Genomic DNA, 26,784 nt, shown 5'->3' with positions numbered 1-26,784 from the left:
TTTTCTGAGTCCCCAACAGCTTGACTTTTCTGAAGTAGTTTATCATTTTATTCTCTTTCTAACCTAGCCTCAGTTTCTTGGAGTATAAAATGGACAGAACGGCCTGTCTCGCTGTTGAGTAGGGTGCTATGGTATGGGTAGTTTTGCACTGTGGGGGAGGCTATAGCCAGTTAGAGTATATGCATGATACCTGAGTTGCATGTACTTTTAATTGGGTCCTCTCACTCTTGGATTTTTGTGAGTTTTTTTCTTAATTGGTGTTGCTTGTGGTGATCTCTTGGAGATTCATTTCAGTTCAACAACAGGTTACTCCTACTATATGCCAGCCTCCATCCACTGCTAGGCACTAGACACATAAAGATGAATATGACCTAGGCTCTCTACATGAGTCGCTTAAGATCTAATAGGATAATAAATACACAAATAATTTTAGTACACTTCGATAAATGGTTTAAGGGAAATATGTACAGTGTTCCATAGGATCACAGAAAAGGACTACTTATACCAGCATGGGGGTGTAGAGAATGAATTTGAAGATGGCATCTGAGCTGATTCTTAAAGGATGAGTAGGAGTTAACCATCTGAAAAAGGGTGGTAATGGGGGGTGTGGAAGAGAAGGGAGAGGGGCATTCAGGCAAAGAGAATAGTCTGAAGAAAGTTACAGAGAAATGAATTGTATGATGTATGTGAACTATAAACAAACGGATAATGTTAGAGAATAAAAAGTGAGTTATGAGGTTGGCAAAGTAGGCAAGGCCTGATCTTGGAAGGTTTGGTGTGTTGGGTAAGGAGTCTGGAGTGTTCTTATTGGTAAGGAGGGGACTGTAGCGAGGTCTTAAGCCGAAAAGTGATGTGGTCAGTTGTGCATTTTAGATAATTCAGCTGGACGTGGGGGATTGATTTAGGCAGGTTAGTTAGGGTTGGTGGCTGCAACAGCCTTAGAGAGGCTGTTGCAGTAATCCAGGTGAGAGATTACTGGGGCCTGAACCAGCATGGTGGTGGTAGAAGTGGAAGGGTGAGGCAGATTTAAGAAATAGAAAGTAGCATCAACAGGAATTTATAATTGATTGGGTGATTGGAGGTTGTGGTCAGATGGTGGAGCAGTACTGGGTGGTACTCCCTGCCAGGGCAGTAAATATGAGTGGCTAGAGAGGAGGTGAAAGTTGTTGGACTTGAGGATTGGTTATTGGCTGGGTCACTGATATTACCCAGGATGATGGAGGAAATTTGTGAATTAAATGCCAAAATATATAATAAATGTAGGACTGGGCTTGGTCATTGACAAGGGATTGGTAAATGACAACCATGAGGAAAGGTTAGAAGGTGACATATCCAAATGGTGTGTGAACATCAGGCGAGTACAGGTGGCATAGGAGACTTACAAGAATGCTCAACCTAGGAGCTTAGTGATGTTTGTTGTTTTAAATCCATGAGTTTTGGTGGATATTTAATTAACTTTCTTAGCATTTATTCTCCTGGACTTGGTTTGATTGTAGGAAAAATGAGGTTAGGTTTGTGGAGGGATGAGTCTGAGCTGCAGAGGCCAAGGATGCTTATCTCTGAAATCTCTTAACCATTTAGATAAGTTTTACAGTGATTTCACATGCACCTTCTCACTGGATTCTTAACTCCGAGGAGTAGTTTCTTTCATCCCTGTTTTGTAGATGGGGACAGTAAGACTTTCAAGTTAAGTGACTTAAGGTCACACAGCTACACAGTTTGTTAATGACATAGGCAGAATTTTTTTTTTAAGTCCCAGTTTTCTTTTTTCTATTTAGTTATTTATGGCTGCGCTGGGTCTTCGTTGCTGCACATGGTCTTTTTCTCTAACTGCGGCAAGCAGGGGCTACTCTTTGTTGTGGTGCGCGGACTTCATTTTGGTGGCTTCTCTTGTTGTGGAGCACGGGCTCTAGACGTGTGGGCTTCAGTTGTTGGAGCTCGCAGGCTTAGTTGCTCCGCGGCATGTGGGATCTTCCTGGACCAGGGATCGAACCTGTGTCCCTTGCATTGGCAGGCGGATTCTTAACCACTGCACCACCAGGGAAGTCCTGAAATAGGCAGAATTAAAACTAGTTCTAACCCTAAAGGCTTTCAGTTTCCCTGTTGTCAGCCCCTAAGTTCATCTGATGCAGCTTCTATATTAGAATTTAGACTGAATTCTCTACTTCTCCTCATTTCACCTACATTTAAGGGATGAATTGATTGGGGGTGCTGGCAGGGAGAGCACAAGGGACCAAAAGCAGTATTTTGGAGGCCAGAGGAACAATTGGGGTAATATTTAATAGAAAATTCTGCTGAATATGTAGTGCTAAAATTGCAGTTAACAAGTCTTACTTAGCAGAAGTTACTATCTTTCTCCAGTAGGATATGGACTTAGGGCAGCATCTGTTGGATATACAGAGCTCTAGGCTGTATTTTTTAATAAGTACTTTGTAGGGACTTCCCTGGCAGTCCAGCAGTTAAGACTCCGTGCTTCCAATGCAAGGGTCGGGGAACTAAGATCCCACATGCCGCGTGGTGCAGTCAAAAAAAAAAAAAAAAAAAACTTTGTAAAAGTTAGTAAACGCTTATTAAGCACTACACTGTGCCAAGCATTGTGTTGGGCTCTGGGAATATAGGAATGGATGACTAATTCCTGTCATTGAGTGGTTCACAGGTTCTTTCCTTTTCCTTATAGTATAGTGGGGATTGCAGCTGCTGAGCAGGGATTCTGGAAAGCATTGTGCACCTGAGCCCCCAGCATGGCGGGTCTAAAGCGGAGGGCAAGCCAGGTGTGGCCCGAAGAGCATGGTGAGCAAGAGCACGGGCTGTATAGCCTGCATCGCATGTTTGACATCGTGGGCACCCACCTGACACACAGAGACGTACGAGTTCTTTCCTTCCTCTTTGTTGATGTCATTGATGACCACGAGCGTGGCCTCATCCGAAATGGACGTGACTTCTTATTGGCGCTGGAGCGCCAGGGCCGCTGTGATGAGAGTAACTTTCGCCAGGTGCTGCAGCTGCTGCGCATCATCACCCGCCATGACCTGCTGCCCTACGTCACCCTCAAGAGGAGACGGGCTGGTGAGGGTGCATTGGGGGCTGGGGACACTGGAATCAGGGAACAGCTGTGGGCGGCCTTGTGTGAGCAGCATGGGAGGCCAAGCAGAAGGAGGCATTGACGCTGGGGAGTACTGAGGAGAATAGGTTATGAGGCCCATTGGAGGGTTGGACTAGAAGGGAAGGGTGTATCTTTTCCTGAGTGAATCCCTCTCCCCCTACAGTGTGCCCTGATCTTGTAGACAAATATCTGGAAGAGACATCAATTCGCTACGTGACACCCAGAGCCCTCAGCGATCCAGAACCGAGGCCTCCCCACCCCCCTAAAACAGGTGAGACAATATTAACTCCCCCTAATTTCCATAATCAAGAAAGAGGACACTGGACCTATCTTTTCCCAGTTTTGCCAGCCTAAATGAAAGGACAGTGTTTCCCCCCCATATCTGGCCCCCCCAAAATCAGATGAGGTGTTAATGCTTCATCTGGGTCCTGTAATTGTTCCCACATTGTGTCCACCTTTCAGGTCACATTATTGATACTGCTTTTAGTGCTAAGTCTAAATGATCCTTCCTCATTCCAAGTGAAGTGTTTGAATTTCTGCTTTTACCCTACTATGTCTCCCTTTTTACCCTCTGGTCAGTGCCTCCCCACTATCCTGTGGTGTGCTGCCCCACTTCGGGCCCTCAGATGTGTAGCAAGCGGCCAGCTCGAGGGAGAGCCACACTTGGGAGCCAGCGAAAACGCCGGAAGTCAGTGACACCAGATCCCAAGGAAAAGCAGACATGCGGTGAGGAAGTTCAAGGGTTCTAGAGGTAGAGTAGACTTGAAGGGAAATACAAAGAACTGCTGGAATACTGGGCAGTTATTCTATTCAGTGTAAAGGCTCCGTTTGATTGCTGTTGCAAAGTGAGATTGAATGGTATAGTCTCTGGGAGGAGGACTCCTTTACCTTTGTGGCAGAGTACATTTCAACTCTTTCTAGGTAATACTAGATGAAAGGGATGCTGTTATGACATCCTTATTGTAGGATGACCCAAGTCATGATAGAGTATTAAAGTGAAATTCTGTGTCTGTTAATTAGGAAAATATCTCCTAGAATCAAGGTGCTACTTGTGAGTGATGGAAGTAATCTGACCTGGGCACCTCTTGAGTTCAGGCAAGGATTTCAGAGGTACATATAAAAGAACTAGTCCTGGGAAGAGGTAGAGAAGCTGTCAAGTGATGTTCCCAAGTTTGCTCCTCTGCTCTTCTATTCAACCTTTCAAACTTGGGTGTAAACTGCAACCTCTTCTGCATATCTTCTTTTCCCCACAGACATCAGACTGCGGGTTCGGGCTGAATACTGCCAGCATGAGACTGCTCTGCAGGGCAACGTCTTCTCTAACAAGCAGGACCCACTTGAGCGCCAGTTTGAGCGCTTTAACCAGGCCAACACCATCCTCAAGTCCCGGGACCTGGGCTCCATCATCTGTGACATCAAGTTCTCTGAGCTCACCTACCTCGACGCATTCTGGCGCGACTATATCAATGGCTCGTTACTAGAGGCACTTAAAGGTGTCTTCATCACAGACTCCCTCAAGCAGGCTGTGGGCCATGAGGCCATCAAGCTGCTGGTGAATGTGGATGAGGAGGACTATGAGCTGGGCCGACAGAAACTCCTGAGGAACTTGATGCTGCAAGCATTGCCCTGACCTTTTTCCCCTTCTCACTTCTCTGGGGACTTCTCACCACCCACCTCTGGAGCTTACATACCGTTCTGGGGTTTGTTCTCTACCCTTCCAACCAATCACACCCCTGCCTTTTTTTTTTAAAGGAAAAGACAAATGAAAAATGGAAGTGGTGTTCCCCACCCCTCCCTGCACCCATGTGCCTGGGCTTCCCTTTGTTTCCCTTTTCCACTTACCCCCCTCATGTGTGTCTCTACAGCCACCTTGCCACTGAGCCATAAGACAAATGTATAGGGAGAAGCAAAGTCTATAGAACATAGTCTTTGTAAGGAATTGAAGTGATCACTGCTTTTGGGTGCATTGAGGGGTTATCAGTACTTCTGGCTTTATGAGGGCTCTTAAATTTTGTCTGAGAAACCAAAGGGCTGTCAGTAGGGAGCTGTGTGGAAGGTGGGACTCTGAAGTGTATTTTGGAAATTAATCACCACCCTCTCCCAAATTATAGAATTTTTAAAAAACAAAGAAGCTGTGGCCCTTTCCACTCTCTCCTGGCCTCTGGTGCTGCTCCTCTCTGCCTCGTTCCTCCATTCCATGGCTTGAAATCTCGGCCTGGTGTGGCTCCTTTCTTTTCCCTCTTTGTCAAAGCCTCTTCAAAGGAGTAATAGGTAAGCGGACTAGGTCAGCCTAGTCACCCTCCCAACTGTGGTGTGTGTGTACACACATACACAGGGTGGATGGAGAAGAGGTTGCTGATTAAAATGCACTCCCCCTAAAAAGGGGAAGGGGGAGTGTGACACTTCCTTTCCATGTTCAAGTGAAAATAAATATGTACCCTGCAGCCCTTTTCCCCTTTGCTTTCTTCTGGCTTGGGCAAAGGGCATCATAGGTGAAAGTGAAATGATTCAATATCAATTCCTTTCTTCTTTTTCTTTCCCCATCCTCTACCCCCACTCCCACCCCCAAGCTTGGGAGCATGGGGTTGGGACATGCACTGAGTGTTGCACTTTTATTTAGATAGGGAGGCATGTTGAATGAGTCAGGAGGCCTAGAACTGGAGTCTAGTCCAGCTGGTACAATACCACCTCCCCTTTCAGCTCCCAAAAGAGATATCCAGACACAGACTTTATGATTATTATATTTTTTTCATTGCCAGTGCTGCTCAGCCCTCAGCATAACTTCAGTTTTCATGAAATAAACAGTGACTATATAAAATTCCACCTTTCTGAAACTGAAATCTGAGCTCAGGTGAAAGTTTCTTCTTTCCCAAGAAGCTGAGCCTGTGTTCCAGCAAGAGAGAAAAGGTTCTCCAAGTGAGGGGAGCTGCACCTGGGTCCTGCCTACAAGTCACGGCAACACCAGCTCACAATGGGGGTCTCAACGGACAGAAGTCAAAAGTCTTAAGACAGTGGGTGACCCAGATGGCCATAGAGTTCAGGCCTACGATGCTGGAACACGGGCAGGTGTTGGCGCAACCGTCGCAGATAACTGAGGTCAATTCGGGCAAGGCAGAGGCCTGGTCCTTCAGAGCAGCGGGCCACCACTGTTCCCCAGGGATCTACCACCATGCTATGGCCATAACTTGCTCTCTTCTCATGGTGGCGTCCACACTGTGCTGCCGCCACTACGTAACACTGGCTTTCAATGGCACGGGCCCGCAGCAACACCTGGGGATGGAGGAGATAGGCGTTCACTTAAGTACAGGTAGCAGCTAGTAGGGAAGTGATAGGCCATGGAAATTACAGGCCAATCTACCCACTGTGACCATTCTGATAATTGCCTATGAATGATTTACTATGTTAACTATTCTGAGAGGCAACAACCTGGGGAAATGAATTTTCCCACTAGGTGGGAAGGAGAAGAAAATCTTTTAACTGGTAGAGCCAAGGGTGGAGAATGAGGTAAGAGAAAGCCCTTATGTTCTAAAGAGGTGTCTTCTTACCTCCCAATGGGCTGGGCCTGTAACAGATCCAAACGCTGAAGGGTAGGTAAGTATTTCTGCTCCAGCCTGAACCAATGCCAGAGAGAGTTCAGGGAACCGCATGTCATAGCAGATAGCTAGACCAATCTGGAATGAAAATAGCCTATTTAGTCCCCCACCCTGTTTTTCACAGCATCTGGTCATAACCCCGCTACTCCACTCCTTAGGGCTTTCTATCCTCTACTACCACTTCAAAATATTCCTATTCCCCTCCCTCTTGTTCCTCTCCCACCCTCATCCTTTCACAACTCCCACCTTGCCTGCTGGTGTGCTGATAGGAGACTCAAGACTGGGCCCAGGTATGGTAGAGTTGCTTTCATGCATAGGCCCCTGCCCTGGAATCTCTACGTCACACAGATGCGTCTTCCTATACGTGGCCACTACTGACCCTTGAGTAAGAGGGAGAAAGTACTCAGTGCTGGTGCTCTAGAAGCCCAGCTTAGTTCCTCTCCTCCCAAAGAGGAGATAGCTTATAGGCTAGCGACAGAAATACAAACGCCCCTAAAACCCTTGGCCAAGGAAACAGAGTTGAGAACACAGAATTCTGGAGAATCTTAGAAGAGCCTGAGAAGAGGCAGGCTGAAGTCTCACCCTTGTTGTTCAGAATCACATGACAATTGTAGATTTTCTGAGTCTGCTCCCAGTCTTCGCCACGCTCATGGAAACCACCCAAGGACAGCCAGAGTCCACATTCCCTGAGGGGGAGGGGACACTGACAACTCTTCTCAAGGCTCTACCCTCATATCTGGCAATCGTGGGACATTACCCAGAAAGAAACTACCTCTCCCTCCCCCTTTCCCTGATACCTGGCAAGCTGGGTATATTCTCCCAAAAGGTTCCCACCCAGTGGCTCAGACAGGTGAAGCGTCTCTTCAGGGTTCCGTGCAATGAAGTCAAATGCCTCAGGCAGGAAAGCCAGACAAGCGCCCAGTCTGGCAGCCTCCCGAATCAGCTCAGCACATGTTATAAAGTTCTGCTCCTTGTCTGGTGTCGATGTTACCTGGCACACAGCCACCAGGGGTAGTTCCCAGGAGGAAGAGGAGACAGCCATGGCTCTGAGGCTGTGAATGGCACAGGCAGGACTCAGACTGACTAGCATGGGGAAACCCAAGTTTAATGATAAGAGGCTAAAATGGGGAGGCAGGAAGGCTGGACTTTCCTTTGAATCTGCTCTTACAGGGCACAGTGCCCCATGGCACAATGACCCACTGATCAAATGTTCTGTGATGGTTGGCACCCCAGTGTTTCCCACCATCCATACATTTAACAAACATTTATTGAGCATCTACTATGTGCCAGGCACTGAGAACACAACAAAACATGTTACCTGGGCTGAGCACAAAGTACTGAGAGTCGAGGTATCCGGAGTCCAGGACACAAAAGAAGGGACGGGAGCTGGTGAGGAGGCCTGATGATGAAGCCCAACCTGAAGAAGGTGAGAAATCAGGACACCAACCCCACTCTCAAGCAATAAATTTCTAAGATCCTCTGACTTCTCTCGTCATACTGTGAAGCTGAATCAGGGCCCCGCCTGTAAAACCCCCCAAGTCTTCAAAACACTCTGTACCATAAGTAATTATGGGCTACAGAAGAGCTCATAAAGTGGGAAGATGGAGGAAAGGGCTTTGATCTCACATTAACTTGAAGCCTCTTTCCTCAGTCAAATGTTTCCGCAGTTCACAAGTCATCTCCAAGATACTTCCTTGGTTTTCCCAGCCTCTGTTCTCGACTGTGCACCTGCACAGTTTTATTGACGCAAAGCGTATTTCCCCCACCAGAGTCTCTGAGGAGAAGTTCACCCTCCCTCGTTCCTCATCACCCAGGGCCCAACCCGCGCCCCACTCTCCAGTTAACCCGTCCTTCCCCGCCTCTCCCAGGGGCAGCGTCTCTGTTGCACAAGTTAAAGCATGGCAGGTGAGAGTCACCGCAGCGGTTGGGATAGGTAGTAGGTCCTACATGAAGATACGGCCAAAAACGAGTCGCAGGATCCGAACCGAAGAGCGGCCAGGAGGTGGGGGAGCCGGGGGCGAGAGGGCGGTAACTCCGAGACCGGACGTGACGCAGGGCGGGTGGGCTGAGCTACGCCGGCCAGAAGCCCAGCAGGCGGTGAAGATGGCGGAGAACAGCGGTCGCACCGGCAAGAACAGCGGGAGCGGCGCGGGGAAGGGGACGGTGTCAGCAGAGCAGGTGGGGAGCAGGGAACGCGAAGGAGGGCAACCCGGCTGGGTCCGGAGTCGATGTGAGAACAGGGGGGAAGCCTGTGGCTGGTGCAGACCTTTACTCCAGTCCCACATTTGCGTGGCCACCCAGAGAGGGGAGGGCCCTTGGAGAAGCTAGCTGAGCCCCCGGGGAGAGAGTAGGCGGATTGGTAGGTGAAAGCCACGCCCCCTCGGAGTGTTGCGTGAGCCTGGGGGATAGAAAAGCTCTGAGAAGCAGGGTCTGGGAGGATGCGCAAGTCTGAGGAAAGATGGGTGGTCACTTTCCCTATTTTCCTCCGCACCTTCAAACAGGGTATGGCTGGGCAAGGCAGCTCCTAACGAATCCCAGGGGATTAGTCAACGGCCGGGAGTGTAGTCTGTTACTGGACCCTGAAACCACGTTGAAAATCGTCATCGCTCTGCAGAGACACGTGACTCACATACTCGAACAGTCTAGTGTTTCATACTATTTTGATTCGGGAGTCATTACTAGATTGAATTTTTTTTAGAGACCAGAAATCCTTTACTAAAACTCTGAGCATGCATTTCCCCTAGTGCCTAGCACCGGGAAACGTTTGATAAATTAATCAGAAAAGCCCCTTGTGCCTTGGGAACCATGGTTTGCTAATAGTGGGGCTAGTGTTTACTAGGGGTGGGAAGAAGTCTGTGTAATAGGGAAACGTAGTCAGAACAACAGCTTTTTTTTTTTTTTTTTTTTTTTTTTTTTGCGTTATGTGGGCCTCTCACTGTTGTGGCCTCTCCCGTTGCGGAGCACAGGCTCCGGACGCACAGGTCCAGCGGCCATGGCTCACGGGCCCAGCCGCTCCGCGGCATGTGGGATCTTCCCAGACCGGGGCACGAACCCGTGTCCCCTGCATCGGCAGGCGGACTCTCAACCACTGCGCCACCAGGGAAGCCCGAACAACAGCTTTTTAAAGTATAGTTTCATTTATCAGTTATTTGTTGAACAGTTACTATAGGCAGAGGTATTTGCATAAAGATCTTTAAAACTGACCCCTACAGTCAAAGAGCTTATAGTCTGGTGGGAAAAATATGACATACAAAATGCTAATGTGAGGCAGAAATATATCTAAGAGAGATATAAAGTGCTATGGAATTTTGGGGAGGAAAGAAGAGATAGTTCCTGACTTAGGGGGAAAAAGGCAAGGGAGAAGGAACTTAATACTTTTTGAGGGTCTGCCATGTGTCAGACATTCTGCTGGGTACAGGGAAAAAGATAAATGAAATAGACCTTGTTTTCAAGTTAACACACAGACTCATTTGAGAAAAGACAAACCAAACAGTAAGTTTTTTTTTTTTGAATTTTACTTTATTTTTTATACAGCAGGTTCTTATTAGTTATCTATTTTATACATATTAGTGTATATATGTCAATCCCAATCTCCCAATTCATCCCACCACCACCCCTTCCCCACCACTTTCCCCCCTTGGTGTCCATACATTTGTTTCTCTACATCTGTGTCTCTATTTCTGCCCTGCAGACAGGTTCATCTGTACCATTTTTCTAGGTTCCACATATATGCGTTAATATACGATATTTGTTTTTCTCTTTCTGACTTACTTCACTCTGTATGACAGTCTCTAGATCCATCCACGTCTCTACAAATGACACAGTTTCGTTTCTTTTTATGGCTGAGTAATATTCCATTGTATATATGTACCACATCTTTATCCATTCGTCTGTCGATGGGCATTTAGGTTGCTTCTGTGACCTGGCTATTGTAAATAGTGCTGCAATGAACATTGGGGTGCATGTGTCTTTTTGTGTGTGTGTGTGTGGTACGCGGGCCTCTCACTGTTGTGGCCTCTCCCGTTGCGGAGCACAGGCTCCGGACGCACAGGCCCAGCGGCCATGGCTCACGGGCCCAGCCGCTCCGCGGCATGTGGGATCCTCCCGGACGGGGGCACGAACCCGTGTCCTCGGCAGGTGGACTCCCAACCACTGCGCCACCAGGGAAGCCCTTCAATTTTTTTTTTTTTTCATGTGTCTTTTTGGATTGTGGTTTTATCACGGTATATGCCCAGTAGTGGGATTGCTGGGTGGTATGGTAGTTCTATTTTTAGTTTTTTAAGGAACTTCCGTACTGTTCTCCATAGTGGCTGTATCAGTTTACATTCCCACCAACAGTGCAAGAGGGTTCCCTTTTCTCCACACCCTCTCCAGCATTTGTTGTTTGTAGATTTTCTGATGATGCCCATTCTAACTGGTGTGAGGTGGTACCTCATTGTAGTTTTGATTTGCATTTCTCTAATAATTAGTGATGTTGAGCAGCTTTTCATGTGCTTCTTGGCCATCTCTATGTCTTCTTTGGTGAAATGTCTGTTTAGGCCTTCTGCCCATTTTTTGATTAGGTTGCCAAACAGTAAGTTTTATAATGTTCCTCACGGGCCTTCTTAATGGCAGCTAGAGGAGGGACCTCTAACTAAGCAGGAGATTATGAGATTGGGGGGTGGGTGGGAAAGGGAAGTGTGGTATAGTGGGGTGGCTAAGAGTGTAATGAGTGCACTGGGTTCAGATAGATCTGTATTTGAATCACATTTCTACCTTTTACTACCTATATATGACCTCCCATGAGTTACTTCTTTTGGTCTTCTCCTTCTGTGGAAACGTAATGGTGCTTACCTCACTGTATTTCAATGATTAGGCTAGACAACGCATACAAAGTGTTTTGCGCAGTGATTGGAATATACTACGTGCTTAATAAGTGTTACTTACTTTGTTTTGTAAAAATGATAATCCTTCAGCTCCATTCTAAAGGATGAGAGAAGTTAGTCAAGCAAAGAAGGAAATGGAGGATTTTCTAGGTAGAGGGAATAATGTGTTTAAAAACACTGTGGCATGAAACTGCCTGACATGTTTGGGATGCAGGTGGACTTAAAGTTTGGGATGGACCGCAAGACTTGAAAGTGGAGAAAAAGGGATAAAAGAGGAGTCTAAGATGTCCCTCAGGTTTCTGTTTTTGATGGTGCCACAGGGAATATAGGAAGATGGACAGGTTTGGGGAGAAAAAAAGTTTGAATTTGGGTTTCTTGTGGGATATCCAGGTAGAGACATTTAGTAGGTGGTTTGATTTGTAATCTTGAGTTACAGAAGGAAATCTGAGTTGGAGATACAAATTAGAGAATTATACGTTTATGGATGGTAGACAAAGCCATGGCTGTGGATGAAATCACCTACAGTTTGTACAGAAAGTGAAAAAAGAAGTAGAACAGGAGTGAAACCAATAGTTAAGGGGTGGTAGAGAAAAAGAAGCCCTCGAAAGAGATTGAAGAATTGTGGTAATTGAGTTCTGAGGCTTTCCTTGCTTAACATTCTCTGGCCTTTGTTTGTGTTCCAGAGAGAACACTGGGTAAAAAATATTATACTTATCACTGGTGCAAATTTGAGCCATATAGACAAGATGGAGGCAAGTGGCACATTGTGCTAGGCACTTTACTTGTTTTATCTTCTGTTACTTAATTACTGCCATTTGAAGTAGCAGTATTGTCCTCAAGATGTTTGAGTTTCAGAGGCTTTAGCTAACTTACCCAGAGTCAGTAACTGGGAGAGCAGGGCTTTTAATTGAGGGACTTGAGCATCAGACAGAACTATTTTTTTTAACCATAATCCTATTAGAGATATTTGAGCTGAGCCTGAAGGATTGGATAAATTTGAACAGGTGGCAGTAGAAATAGAATATAGGGAATAGGGTAAGAAGAGATCTGAGGAAAGCATAGATTGACATGAAGTGCAGTGACTCGTTTAGCTAAATCATGAGTTATAAGTTAGAAGGATGTAGTCCTTAAAGCAAGCTGAGTCTTTGCATGGCAAAGAATTCAGGTCTTTTTAATGTAAGCAGTGAGGGAGTCATAGAAGGATATATGTTATACTATTGATTTTTTTTCTTATTACATAGAATTATACACATTCATTTTAGAAAATGTAGAAAACACAAGAAGTACAAAATAAGAAATAAATTACCCATGATCCTGCTTTACCCATGATCCTACTATCCAGAGGTAACTATTCTTACCATTTTGAAATATATCCTTTGAGGGGTTCCCCCCTCCTTTATGTTTTTGTATATGTGTGTGTAGTTGGAAAGGGAGGGCATGTATATTTTACATATTTAATTTTATAAAATTAGTATTATACACTATTTGCTGTTTTGTAATCTGCTTTTTTCTCTTAAAAAAGATTTATTTATTATTTATTTAATTTATTTTAGGCGGCATCGGGTCTTAGTTGCGGCACGCGGGCTCTTTGTTATGGCATGCGGGCTTCTCTCTAGTTGTGGCATGTGGGTTTTCTCTTCTCTAGTTGTGGCATGCAGCCTCCAGGGCGTGTGGGCTGTGTAGTTTGCCGCACGTGGGCCCTAGCTGAAGCGTGTGAGCTCAGTAGCTGTGGTGCGCAGACCTAGTTGCCCCTTGGCATGTGGGATCTCAGTTCCCCGGCCAGGGATCGAACCCCCGGCCCCTGCATTGTAAGGAGGATTCTTTACCACTGGACCACTAGGAAAGTCCCCGTAATCTGCTTTTTAAGCCTAATAATATATCACGAATATTTTTCTATGCCACCCAAGTGCTAAAATAATTAAATTAGCAACAATGTATAGGATGGATTTGGAGAGTCCAAAAATGGGGAGATAATTTAGAAGACTGTTGCAGTAGTTCAGACAAGAGGTAATGAAGGCCTCAACTAGGGTGATGTCAGTAAGCCTAAGAAAAACTGCTGAGGTAGAGGCAATAAATTTGGCAGTTGATGGGATAAGGGTGTGTCCAAAGATGAAACCAGGGTTCCTACCAGGCTAGAGTCATGTCACTAGCAGAAATAGGGGAGACAAGAAGAAGAGCAGTTTAAAATGGAGTAAAAGAAAATTCAGCTTTGAATGACCTGAGTTTAAGGTATCCATAGGACATTTAGGTGGAGGTGTTTTATAATAATAGCAGGCACTATTTATTGACAATCTGTAATATGCTGGATATTGTCCTAAGTCCTTGATGTAATTAATGAATCCTCTCAACATCCTATGAGGCAGATATCTCCATTTTTTTTAAAAAAACTTAGATTAAAAAGAGAAGTAACAACAACAAAAAAAGTAACTTGGGAATTCCCTGGCGGTCCAGTGGTTAGGACTCGGTGCTTTCACTGCCATGGCCCAGGTTCAGTCCCTGGTTGGGGAACTAAGATCCTGCAAGCCTCATGGCCTGGCCAAAAAAATAAATAAATAAAGTGAATTGGGAGGTGAGGAAGTGGAGGCAGTGCATGTAGACTAGTCCTAAAATATTTGATGAAGAGAAGGAATGAGAATCCTCATTTGATGATGGTCAAATCATCATTTGATAAGGTCAAAGAAATTTTTAGAGTTGAGTATGTTTGTCAGAGAAGGGGGCACTGAACTGAAAAGAAGATATTTAGTGCAGCAATAGCCCAGAAAATGCTTTTCCAGATGCATCCAGTCATAATTCTCTACCTCTTTTATTCTTCCATTGAACCCAATAAGAGTAAATATCATGTAGATAAGAAGACCAAAGGACCTTTTGTGGATAAATGTAATGATTTTAGATTTTCCCCAAAGTTATCAAAATTATATGGTATCAATTAAACAAAAAAGAAAGAAAAGAAAACCAAAATAAATCAAGTGGAAATAGTTTGACTTTTTTGTTTACAGTTGTGTGATCTTTTTTTTTTTAACTTGTTTATCTTATTTATTTTATTTTTGGCTGCATTGGGTCTTCGTTGCTGTACGCAGGCTTTCTCTAGTTGCAGTGAGAGGGGGCTACTCTTCGTTGCAGTGCCCAGGCTTCTCATTGCGGTGGCTTCTCTTGTTGCAGAGCACAGACTCCAGGTGCACAGGCTTCAGTAGTTGTGGCTTGTGGGTTCTAGATTGCAGGCTCAGTAGTTGTGGCTCACGGGCTTAGTAGCTCCGCGGCATGTGGGATCTTCCCGGACCATGGATCGAACCTGCGTCTCTTGCATTGGCAGGCAGATTCTTAACCACTGTGCCACCAGGGAAGCCCTGTTTGTTTGTTTTAGAATTAAATGAAATAAAGAGTCTAGCACAGGACTTCCCTGGTGGCGCAGCAAGGAAGACCCAACACAGCCAAAAAAAACAAAAAAAAAACAAAAAAAAAACAAAAAGAGGGCTTCCCTGGTGGCGCAGTGGTTGAGAGTCCGCCTGCCAATGCAGGGGACACGGGTTCGTGCCCCGGTCTGGGAAGATCCCACATGCCGCGGAGCGGCTGGGCCCGTGAGCCATGGCCGTTGAGCCTGCGCGTCCGGAGCCTGTGCTCCGCAACGGAAGAGGCCACAACAGTGAGAGGCCCGCGTACCGCAAAAAAAAAAAAAAAAAAAAAAAAAAAGAGCCTAGCACAGCACTTGGCATATAGTAGTGTTCCTTTACTATGCAAACTGGAAGGAAGGCAGGTTATTGTAGGACTATGAAAGATTGATATTTTAAGAGAGGTTGTATTTGCATATTTTAAATTTCCAAAGAAGATAACAATAAAGATTAGAAGGCAGGCTGCATGGTGGAAAATAAGGAACACAATACATGAAAATAGAAAAAGTTTTCTATCAAAAAATGTAAGGAATTGCTATATGCATACATGTGAGCCCATAGAAGGAGTTAACATGGGAGTTGGGGATGGCAGGAACTGCTCCCTAGAAGAATCTAAGTTGAAACCTGAAGAAAGAATTAGAGTTAGGGGGGGTGGCACAGTGGTTGAGAATCCGCCTGCAGGGGACACAGGTTCCATCCCTGGTCCGGGAAGATCCCACAGGCCGTGGAGCAACTAAGCCCGTGAGGCACAACTACTGAGCCCGCGCGCCACAACTAAAGCCCATGCACCTAGAGCCTGTGCTCCACAACAAGAGAAGCCACCACAATGAGAAGCCCGTGCACCACAACGAAGAGTAGCCCCTGCTCGCTGCAACTAGAGAAAAGCCCTTACACAGAAAGACCCAACGCAGCCAAAAAAAGCCTAACACTTAAAAAAAAAAAAAGTTAAAAAAAAAAAAAGAATTAGAGTTAGGCAGAGAAAAATGCAATGAGAGATGTTTCGGTAAGTGTGCCAGGTAGGGTTTGGATTCTATGCAAATGCCTGAAGGCAAATGAATAGGGGAACTACAAGTGGTTCTACTGGGCAGTAGTGCTGACTGTAAGAGGTGGGAGAAGGACTGATTGGGAGAGGTCAGGAAGGACCAGGTCTTATAGGACTTCTTTTTGCTGTCTTCAGGAGTTTGGATTTTATCCCATGAGCAGTGGGAACCATTGAAGGTTTAGGCATAGGAATAATATGGTTAGATTTAAATTTAAGGTTACTTGTGCTGAAGTGTGGGGAATGGATTGAAGGGGGCTGATCTGGAGGCAAGTGTGGAACTCAGCTAGGAAGCTCCAGTAGTACAGGTGAGAGATGATAGTGGATGGATTTGAGGTATTTAGTATTAGTAGATAGATATGATTTAGAGATTAATTGGGTGTGGATAGTGAGTTGAGGATGATTCCAAGGTTTCTGGAATTAAGATCTCTTCCTGCTCTAAAAATTATTAAATTAACAAAGATAATATAAGGTACCATTAGGTACAATCATGACATTGCTGGTAGCACCGTAAAGTCATCTGGTCATCTTGGAGAACTTTATAGCAACATGCAGTAGAAACTATAATAATGTTAATACCCTTTCGACTCATTAATCTTACTTTGGGGAATATGATTCAAGAGAAATGGCTGTAAATTTTTTGTACTATTTGTCCAGATATTTAAAAGCAATGCTATTTATTACAGAAAAATTGGAAATAACCTAAATGTCCCAACAAGAGAATAGTTAGCTTTAACAAATATATCAATAGGGTGTAAATGCTGTATAGCCCTTAAAAATTAGAAAACCATGTTCTGTGGGTGAACAGATAAAATGTCACACACACACACACATACAGGAGAATATTATTCACCTGTGAAAAAGAAAGAAATTCTGCTATTTGTGACAAAATGGAGGAACCCTGAGGGCATTAGGTTAAGTGAAAATAAGTCAATGAAAGACAAATACTGTATGATCTCACTTGTATGTGGAATAAAAAACCAAAAACTGAACTCATAGAAACAGAGTAGATTGGTGGTTGCTTGGAGGGGGAGGCAGAGGAATGATTAGAGGGGGTCAAAGGGTACTTGGAGTTATAAGATGAACAAATTCTGGGGATCTAATGTATAGCATGGTGACTATGGTTAGCAGTACTGTACTATATACTTGAAAGTTGCTATGAGAATAGATCTTTTTTTTAAAAAAATTAATTTTATTTATTTATTTTTGGCTGCATTGGTTCCTCGTTGCTGCGCAGGCTTTCCCTGGTTGCGGCGAGCAGGGGCTACTCTTCATTGCAGTGAGTGGGCTTCTCATTGTGGTGGCTTCTCTTGTTGCAGAGCACGGGCTCTAGGTGTGCAGGCTTCAGTAGTTGTGGCACGTGGGCTCAGTAGTTGTGCCTCACGGACTCGAGCGCAGGCTCAGTAGTTGTGGCACAAGGGCTTAGTTGCTTCATGGCATGTGGGATCTTACCGGACCAGGGCTCGAACCCATGTCTTCTGCATTGGCAGGCGGATTCTTACCCACTGCACCACCAGGGAAGCCCCGAGAATAGATCTTAAAAGTTCTTATCACAAACAGTAACTGTGAGGTGATGGATGTATTAACTAACATTATTGTGGTAATCATTTCCATATATATATAAAATCATAATGTTGTACACCTTAAACTTATACAATGCTATATGTCAATTATATCTTTTCTAATATAAATTTATTCATTTATTTATTTATTTTTGGTTGCATTGGGTTTTGTTGCTGCGCACAGACTTTCTCTAGTTGCGGTGAGCGTGGGCTACTCATTGTTGTGGTGCACGGGCTTCTCATTGCGGTGGCTTCTCTTGTTGCGGAGCATGGGCTCTAGGCACGTGGGCTTCAGTAGTTGTGGCACTCTGGCTCAGTAGTTGTGGCTCGCAGGCTCTAGAGCGCAGGCTCAGTAGTTGCGGCACACGGGCTTAGTTGCTCTGCGGCATGTGGGATCTTCCCAGAACAGGGCTTGAACCCGTGTCCCCTGCATTGGCAAGTGGATTCTTTTTTTTAAAAAACATCTTTATTGGAGTATAATTGCTTTACATTGTTGTGTTAGTTTCTGCTGTATAACAAAGTGAATCAGCTATACATATACATACATCCCCATATCCCCTCCCTCTTGAGCCTCCCTCCCACCCTCCCTATATCCCACCCCTCTAGGTGGTCATAAAGCACAGAGCTGATCTCCCTGTGCTATGCAGCTGCTTCCCACTAGCTATCTATTTTACATTTGGTAGTGTATATATGTCCATGCCACTCTCTCACTTCGTCCCAGCTTACCCTTCCCCCTCCCCGTGTCCTCAAGTCCATTCTCTATGTCTGGCAGGCGGATTCTTAATCACTGGGAACAACAACAAAAAAAAGATGATCGTGTCCTGTGTAAAATTATTTGTACCTGCCAAATATGAAAACGTAAAGAGCTCTGCATAGTTGTAAGGCTTGAAGTTACTTTAGAATAGGAAAAATAGGGAATTCCCTGGCAGTCCAGTGGTTAGGACTCCGTGCTTCCACTGCAGGAGTCACGGGTTCCATCCCTGGTTGGGGAAACTAAGATCCCGCATGCAGTGCCGCACTGCCAAAAGGAAAAATAGTTGGTATTTTAATTGGATTCTTTTTCAGCAGGATGTTTATATGTTAGATGATTTAATAGGGTTGAGAGAGTCAACAGTGACCTGGCCATCCCTACTCATACCAGACTGGTTTAGGAGAACACGAAATAAGGGAAAGAGAAGGAAAACTAGGTCAAGCCATAGGGGAGAAAACCACTAGTAAGTTGTATTTTAGGAGGAAGAATGTGGGAATAGAGCATAGTCTCTCTGTCTTCATTACCTGGCACACCTCAGAGATGGCAGGTTAATATCAGTGTATTTTGCGTTTAACTAAAAGTTAGTTGTCATTTAGCTGCTAAGAGATTTCATTTCCTTCAAGTGCATCAGTGGCTGAAATTTTCCATAACAATTGTGGATAACTCATACACTTAGATATATTTACTTTAGTTTGGTGTTGTAATAAACTCTATAACTGGACCAAGAGGAAACAGGGGTTGTTAATTAGCAAAAGTATTTGAAGAAAAGTTGGATTTAAAATCTTTTTGCCTATAGTTGTGTTAAATTGGTGGTTGAAAAGTAGATTCCTACTAATTACTAAGGAAAATGAGTTCAGGCCTCAGAAATTTTAGACATTTAAGCTGAGTTCATTAATGTGTGTTAAATACGACATACATGCAGAAGAGTGGATGTCATTTGGGTGCTAGGAGAACATCTAGAGTCTAGTTTAGTTGTGGAATTTTCTTAGAGGAAAGTATTTTGATCTGTAACATTGACAGTGGAGAAAATGCTAATTATAAACGGAATAGTTTTGATATAGGCAATGAAGGTGAAGGAAAAACAGCTTGTAGATGAGTGAGATTTCCAAGGCATTTGCTGAAATGAGTGGATGAAGCAGATTGAGATGAAAGGATGATGGATGGGAGAAGGAAACAAGTTGCTGGAATGACAAGTTTCTAGTCAAATTTATTCCTTCATTTATTGGGCAGTAGAAGGGCTGTAGGGGTGGTGCGGGATAGTCATTTGGATTATATTAGCTGTATATGAATCTTGCAGAGAGAAGGAGTTAGAGATAAGGGATCCTAGTAAAGATGAGTGGTTAGTCATTGTTATATTAGCTGTATATGAATCTTGTGGAGAGAAAGAGCTAGAGATAAGGGATCCTAGCAAAGATGAGGTGGTTAGTCAGTGATGGCAATGAGACTAGAGATTATGTAAATGAGAGTGAGAGATTTAGCAGTGGTTTGAATGAATGGGCTCACTGCTCGCAGTAGACCAGGAGGGTCCAAGGTACACTTTGGGTTTGGAGAGAAGGTCATAATAGTAATTAATGCACTTCACTGCTTACAAAGCCGTTTCACATTAATTCGTTCACGTGATACAACAGCCCTATGAAGTACGTATCATCTGCCTTTTACAGGTGAGAAAACTAAGGTTGAGAGAGATTAACCCAGTGGTTCTCAGTTCTGGCTGCACATCAGAATTTCATGGGAGATCTTTTTTTAAATACTGAGGCCTGGGCCTCACTCCCAGTGATTGTGTAATTGTTCTGAGGCTCCACTATTCACGTTTTAAAAATGGTCCCCTGATGATTTTAATGTGTAGCCAGGGTTGAATGAACAGGGCTAAAAGTCTGTCAGAGTTCATAAAGCCAATATGTGGCAGAGACAAAACTTGAAACCTGGTCTTTTGTCTTTCATCTGATATTTCTTTCCAAATACAGTCATCAGAGCCCTATACTAGAAGTGATGCTGGTGGTGGTATTAGTACCCTGTCTGAATTTCACTGTTTAATTCTCTGCTCAGTTTCTGGGGAACAAGAAGCTGGTGGTAATCACTTCTCTGGGCCTTTATGTGTGTTATTATGCTTCTTTTGTACCACTACCCCCCCACCCCCACCCCCAGGTTCTAATCCTTCAGGCTTCAGTTAAGGCATTATCTCTCAGGAAGCCTGTATCAGTTAGGGTTTAGAGGCTACAGATGCAGGCTTTGGGCAACTTATTTATTATTTTTTTAAAAGAGTGTTTTAGAAGGATGGTGGTAGGTCACAGAATTGAACACAGTGAAAAGGAACATTAAACAACTAGGCCACACAGAGTTCAATAACTAGGGCAGCTTTGGGGATTTCAGGAACAGGAATGGAGGATCATCTTTATAGGACAACTATAGGTGTCTTAGCTCCAGCTGCCTTCTGTACCTGTTTGTCTCTACTCAAAATTCAATTCCTGTAGTATAGAATATAGGTCACTGCCCCTGTGGTCAAAGAGCAAGGGTCCTGTGATTAGTAGCCTCACAAGAACCCCAGTGAATTAGGAGGGGGCACTTGCCTAATGGGAGGGCTGCTGGACAGACCCAAACAAGAGTTACTCGTTACATGGGACTTCCCTGGTGGTGCAGTGGTTAAGAATCCGCCTGCCAATGCAAGGGACACGGGTTTGGGCCCTGGTCCGGGAAGATCCCACATGCCGTGGAGCAACTAAGCCCATGTGCCACAACTACTGAAGCCTGCACGCCTAGAGCCCGTGCTCCACAACAAGAGAAGCCACCGCAATGAGTAGCCTACGCACCACAATGAAGAGTAGCCCCCGCTCTCCGCAACTAGAGAAAGCCCACGTGCAGCAACAAAGACCCAACACAGCCATAAATAAATAAATAAAGATAGATAGATAGATAAAATTAAAAAAAAAAAAGTTGCTTGTTACAAAGCCTTTCCTGACAGCCCTCTTTACCTGCAAGTTTAAGCTCCACTGTAGGTGCTCCAGTAGCTCTCCACCCCCATTCCTATGTAACAAATGCCTAATCCTCACCAAACTAAGCTGCAAGATGGCCTAGCAAATATCTCACACCTAGTAGGCACTCAGTGTTGGGTGAATGGAATTCCAGACAGACTTAATTTAGAAACTGCAAACTGTTCTACTCCTTTTCCAAGATAGGTGTCTACTACTGCACCTTCGTAAAGCCTGCTATCCTATGTTGACCCTCTGCCATTTCCACTGTCCCCTCTCTCACCTTTATCTCTTTCTCACCTTCTTAGGTAATTGCTGGCTTCAACCGCCTTCGGCAGGAACAGCGGGGCCTGGCATCCAAAGCAGCTGAGCTGGAGATGGAGTTGAATGAGCACAGGTGAGGAAGCCGGGAGAAGCAAACAACAGGAGAGTTGGATGGGCCCCCCTTTTTTGGGGGGGCGGATGGGCCATTTTGTGAGAGGGTTGCAGCGGAGTGGGACTGAATTCTCAGATCCTGCCTTGTCCTCCTCCCTCAGCCTAGTGATCGATACTCTGAAGGAGGTAGATGAGACCCGCAAGTGCTACCGCATGGTTGGAGGGGTACTGGTGGAGCGGACTGTCAAAGAGGTGCTGCCTGCCTTGGAGAACAACAAGGAGCAGGTGAGCAAGAATCCCTGTGTAGATGCTTTGGGCAACCACGGAGTAAGGAAAGGGAGCCCAGGGCTTTAGGGAATGTCGGGGAGGAGAGTGTGGGTAGGAACTCGTGTTGAAGGCAGCATAAATAGCCTATTAGCCTATGCTCTTTAGCTATGCTACATCTAACTCCTTAGACAAAGGAGTTGCTGAGTATGCCTCTTTTCTGGCTGAATTGGGGGAGGGGAAGTGGTTAGAGTGGAGTTTCTCACAGTGTAGTCCATGGCTACGTGCATCCAAATCACCTGGAGGACTAATTTAAAATGCAGCTTCCCGGACCCTCTCCTGTACCCACTGATTCAGAACCTTTGGGGATGGGAGCCATGAAGTGGCATTTTAAAAATAAGCAGCCCAGGTGATTCTTATGTATACTACAGTTTATAAACCTTGTTTTTAAGAAAGGAATACTTTTTGTGTCTGGGCTCTACTATTAATACTTGGTTAAAGCTGAGGTTAGAGGTATCATCACTCCTTCACTTCCCCCAGCCATAGTCTGTAACAGATGGGGGAAGGGAGTCCTGAAATCCTTACATAATCCCTTTCGTTTGCCCTCTAGATACAGAAGATCATTGAGACACTGACACAGCAGCTTCAGGCAAAGGGAAAAGAACTAAATGAATTCCGGGAAAAGCACAATATTCGTCTCATGGGGGAAGACGAGAAGCCAGCAGCCAAGGAAAACTCAGACGGGGCTGGGGCTAAGTCCAGCTCAGCTGGAGTGTTGGTCTCCTAGAGACCAAGGCCTTTGCATTTTTTTCTACCCTGATTCCCACTTCTTCTAATTTCTCTTTATTGTTATTGTTTTCTCTGCTGTTGTAAATTTTTTTTGTTAATTAAATGTTTTGTTCAGAATGCTTAGCTTTCACCCAGTATTAGGGGTAGAATTTGTGCGGGGCATGGGCAAGCATATGATTTGTGGTTTGGGGTCCATCGGTTAATGGCTCACAATATCAAACTAGGTCCCATATTTTATCCTTTACCTTGCAAATAAAGGTGCATCTCCTTATTTACTTCCCTCCCCGACAAAAGATTCAGAAACAGATGTTAACTCTCAGGTTGAAATTTAATCAGCATTTGAAATGAGGCAGATAGCACTGGTGATAACTAAAGCTTTATGAGTCTGCAACAAAACGGAGGCTTGGTGGTGTATCTTGGCACTGTTCTTTAGATAAAGAGGTCCAGAATGCAAACCTGTGGACTAGCTGTCCTGCCATCCTCACCAAAACCCCCAACCAGGTAGAGCTGATCATTCCAAAGGCAGGTCCGATGGCCCACGCGTTTTAGTCCATGGTCTGCACAGGGGAAGTGGAACCACAGAGAAGGAGACTTTCCTGTTGGGTAAGGGCAGAGAGTGGTTATTGAGGCAGTAGCACTTTGGCTCCCATGGGGCTCTTAACAAGACCAAAGATTTGCTCATTATTTTTCTCCTCACTGGATTTGTGGGCCTCTTCAAAATTTAACATTCTGTGTATTCCTTTAATTTGTCGACTAAATCTTCCTTCTCCCTACCCCATTACTCCATCCTCTTTCTTTCTGTAGTCTTCAGGTTCTCCTATCTTCCCACCTTTTCCCCTTCTCAACCATTAAGCCCCTTCTCACGGGTATCATAGATGTAGAGGTCATTGCAGATGGTGTCTCGGGCTCTAGTCAGAGTTTCTCCACCAAACAGCACAGCAAAGGGCCCAACCACAGAACATGAGTGATGCCGGAGTCCTTGAGGCCCCTGCCGGGACCCCTGCCCACTGCTCACGAGACTTGCAAGCTGTTCCATCAAACGGGGGGCAACAGATGGTTCCTCCTTGGGGGAGAGAGAAGGGACTGTCTGGAGGGATTTGGGCATCCCAATTTTAGCCCCCTTCCACCCTTTGCAAGATGTGAGTAGATAATACCTTAATCTTCCCATGACTCCAATGCCCAGCTACTTCTGGTTCAGCTGAGTTGCAGCCCCCAAAGAGCAATAGCTGGTGACCTGGGTGGGGCCCAGGACTTTGGAGCAGGGCAGCGCAGTGACCTGAACGTGAGACTGTGTGGCAGCCTTCTTCCTTATAGCTGTGAAATTCAGGCCTGAGTTGGGTTTTCTGGAAAATATAAGTGCTGTACTGCCTTTTCCCCAACCCCCGTGCCAAGGATAGAAAGGAGACATGGGACAATGCCATATGTAGTTCGGTTGAGAGGGAGGGTAACATTGATAAGAGAGTTCAGCTATCTTAGACATGGAAGATTCCTGGGAAAGGAGGGTTCTAGGGTGAGGATATTAGATAAATTGCCTGCGAAGCTATTTTTCCGGAGTGTAAGTGAGGGAGCATGAAAGGTTTTGGGCAAGGGGTGTCATACCAATAGGTGCGGGCGCCAGGGTCCAGCCTCAACGTGTAGATGCTTCCATAACGACGCTGAGTGCGAGTCCCCCCCTCCCTGCCTGCCACCCGCAGCTCTCGGTCGGAGATGCGGGTACAGGTGTGACTACTGAGGCCGGCAGGGGGGCAGCTGCCGGGGGCGGCGGTCCACGCCTCCCACACACCGCGCTCGGTGTCCAGGGCGCTTACTGTGGCCAGGCGGCGCGACCCATCCCAGCCGCCCACCACACAGAGCCAGCGCCCGCCCACCGGCGCCGCGTCGTGGTGGCTGCGCCTCGGGCCGCCCCGGGCTCCCACCCGCACGGCCTGGCCCCCAGCCGGATCGAAGACCACCATATCACTGCTCGGCTCTCTCGCTCCTCCGGCTAGGAGACCCCCCACCAGATAGAACCGTCCCCGCAGTTCGGTGCATGAATGGAAGGCCCGCGCCAGTAGCGGGTCCCGCGCCACCGGCCGCCAAGTCCAGCCTGAGCCCCCTGTCCCACCCACCGCCCCGGTCATGGGCCCGGGGAGGGGCGGGCTGCGGGGCCGGCGGCCCAGAGCACCCCTACCTGGGGGCGCAGGTTTCCCCGGAACCGCCCCTACACCCCTACCGGAAGCCTGTCCGAGTCCCCACCTCAAGCCACCTGCTTCTCTCCGCCGTCGCCCAGCAACCACTGCAGCGGCTGCAGCACGACCGCTGCAAACTGAAGGTCGCAAAGCACCCGTTACCGTGGAGACAGGAGACCTGGGCAGCCACCATGAATTAGACAGTGTTGTCACCATGGTGACAGGAGCTGTGCGAGATCAATAAAAATCTTGAAAGTCTGTTAAATTCGGAAAGTCCGAGGACAGCCAGTTCCTCAGAAGGACCCATGTTATCCAAGATGTGAATTCACTTGGGACTATGACGTTTCAGGTGCAGGCGTTGCTCTGCAGGGGTTGAGGAGGAACCATGTCCTTTTTGGCTTTGGCGTTTGGGGCGTTTTTCTGACTCGTTCTGACCTCCCCAGGGATAAGCTAGGAAGGGGAGACAAAAGTCAGAGGGGAGGCAGTGAAAGTGGATTAAGCACTGACCTGGGAGTCAGGAGACTTGAGTTCCGGTCCCAACTATACCCTGACTCTCAAAGTGATTTTTTTTCCTCTAAGCCTCTTCTTTCTCATTTATAAAATGTGCCGTTGGGGCTTCCCTGGTGGCGCAGTGGTTGAGAGTCCGCCTGCCGATGCTGGGGACACGGGTTCGTGCCCCGGTCCAGGAGGATCCCACATGCCTCGGAGCGGCTGGGCCCGTGAGCCATGGCCACTGAGCCTGCGCGTCCGGAGCCTGTGCTCCGCAGCGGGAGAGGCCACAACAGTGAGAGGCCCGTGTACCGCAAAAAAAAAAAAAAAAAAAAAGGAAAGAAAGAAATGTGCTGTTGGCTTATCCCTTAGGTGTCTTCCAGACCAAAGACCGTGGTAAAGTCATGAAGGTCTTGATTGACTGGGTGGGAAAGCCCTTTCCTCTCTGCCCACTAGAGGGTAGTAGAACCCAGTCTCTCAGGGCACATTGTAGAGTGAGTGAGTGAGTGAGTGTGTGTGTGTTGTGTGTGTGTGTGTGTGTGTGTGAGAGAGAGAGAGAGAGAGAGAGAGAGAGAGAGAGAGAGAGAGAGAGAGAGAGAGATTGGGTTGAGGGTTGGAGAACTTTTCACTATTGAGTCCTAGGAAGAGTAACTCCTTATTTCCTCTTGTCTCATAAGCTCATACAGCAGGAGGAAATTGAGGTACCGTGGCATCTGGAACTCAGAATTAATTTAAGGTCAGGGAGTTTCTCCTGATAAGATCCAGGGCAGAAGCTGCTTAGTCTTAGAAGCTGGATGGGGGTGAAGCAGGCGAGGAGTGAGAAAAACAGACTCCTGCCCCTCCCTGGTATCTTCCATTTATTCGAGCCAGGTCCTTGAGCTTCTTCTTAACTCTATCCCTCCAAGACCCAGTGAAGAATGAAGAGGCCCAGATCCAAGCTGACTAGTTTTAGCTACTGGTGAAAATGCAGACAGATTTCTACTCCCAGCATAGCTGGGGTGGGACAGAAACAGGACTTGTGTCTCCCAGGGCTGGTCTGTAAATGAGAGTGATGACTGCTTACTTTTGCCTTTGGTTTCTATTCATCAACTTGATCCCCATCAGGCCCAAGAAACTGAGGCCATAGAGAGTGGCTCGAGCTGCAGTGAGGCTGGACATGTAATTCAGGGCAGGGCTTTTCCCGCTCCAGATCCTAACTCTTGGTCCTTAGAGAAAATAGCATGAGGAGGGTATGGGCAGGAAGGAACATTTAGAGAGACTGGTAGGTACCAGGACCTGTTCCCCACCTATACCTTAAAGCCGAGACCTAGTAGTAGCTTTGAAAGTCTCTGCCCACCCAACTATAGCTTTCCCTGATTTTGACAAAGAGGATCCCCAGTTTTCCAGACCATGGTAAAAAAAAGAAATCACTAACTTCTAACATCCTTGGCTGAA

General features: G+C 46.1%; 4 protein-coding genes across 6 annotated transcripts; 2 read left to right on the top strand and 2 right to left on the bottom strand.

Moving 5' to 3' along the window:
• Nucleotides 1–2,332: 2,332 nt before the first annotated feature.
• On the top strand, nucleotides 2,333–5,539 carry DEDD (death effector domain containing). Of its 2 annotated transcripts, XM_079696897.1 has the most exons (4): nucleotides 2,333–3,066; nucleotides 3,267–3,374; nucleotides 3,683–3,829; nucleotides 4,357–5,539. In XM_079696897.1, the coding sequence occupies exons 1-4, from the start codon at nucleotides 2,742–2,744 to the stop codon at nucleotides 4,731–4,733; spliced, it is 957 nt and encodes a 318-aa protein (XP_079553023.1). In that variant the 5' UTR covers nucleotides 2,333–2,741; the 3' UTR covers nucleotides 4,734–5,539. The 2 variants fall into 2 exon arrangements, with proteins under 2 accessions (XP_079553023.1, XP_079553024.1); XM_079696898.1 differs by lacking the exon at nucleotides 3,267–3,374.
• Nucleotides 5,540–5,990: 451 nt separating this feature from the next.
• On the bottom strand, nucleotides 5,991–8,375 carry NIT1 (nitrilase 1; the record flags this gene model as incomplete). Of its 2 annotated transcripts, XM_079697331.1 has the most annotated exons (7): nucleotides 5,991–6,373; nucleotides 6,649–6,774; nucleotides 6,943–7,076; nucleotides 7,279–7,382; nucleotides 7,494–7,748; nucleotides 8,015–8,113; nucleotides 8,323–8,375. In XM_079697331.1, the coding sequence occupies 7 exons, from the start codon at nucleotides 8,373–8,375 to the stop codon at nucleotides 6,107–6,109; spliced, it is 1,038 nt and encodes a 345-aa protein (XP_079553457.1). In that variant the 3' UTR covers nucleotides 5,991–6,106. The 2 variants fall into 2 exon arrangements, with proteins under 2 accessions (XP_079553457.1, XP_079553458.1); XM_079697332.1 differs by lacking the exon at nucleotides 8,015–8,113.
• A 403-nt stretch (nucleotides 8,376–8,778) lies between these two features.
• PFDN2 (prefoldin subunit 2) lies at nucleotides 8,779–22,817 on the top strand. Its single transcript, XM_079696468.1, has 4 exons — nucleotides 8,779–8,874; nucleotides 21,574–21,662; nucleotides 21,802–21,925; nucleotides 22,515–22,817. Exons 1-4 carry the CDS (start codon nucleotides 8,800–8,802, stop codon nucleotides 22,689–22,691), a joined length of 465 nt encoding a protein of 154 aa, XP_079552594.1. The 5' UTR covers nucleotides 8,779–8,799; the 3' UTR covers nucleotides 22,692–22,817.
• Nucleotides 22,818–23,048: 231 nt separating this feature from the next.
• On the bottom strand, nucleotides 23,049–24,828 carry KLHDC9 (kelch domain containing 9). Its single transcript, XM_079697116.1, has 4 exons — nucleotides 24,293–24,828; nucleotides 23,848–24,007; nucleotides 23,558–23,756; nucleotides 23,049–23,289 (listed from the first exon to the last, which is right to left on the bottom strand). The coding sequence occupies exons 1-4, from the start codon at nucleotides 24,811–24,813 to the stop codon at nucleotides 23,123–23,125; spliced, it is 1,047 nt and encodes a 348-aa protein (XP_079553242.1). The 5' UTR covers nucleotides 24,814–24,828; the 3' UTR covers nucleotides 23,049–23,122.
• Between the last annotated feature and the right edge of the window lie 1,956 nt (nucleotides 24,829–26,784).

Source organism: Hyperoodon ampullatus (genome assembly GCF_949752795.1).
Source record: "Hyperoodon ampullatus genome assembly, chromosome: 2".
Classification (NCBI taxonomy): Eukaryota; Metazoa; Chordata; class Mammalia; order Artiodactyla; family Ziphiidae; genus Hyperoodon; species Hyperoodon ampullatus.
This window is presented reverse-complemented; position numbering and strand designations above follow the sequence as displayed.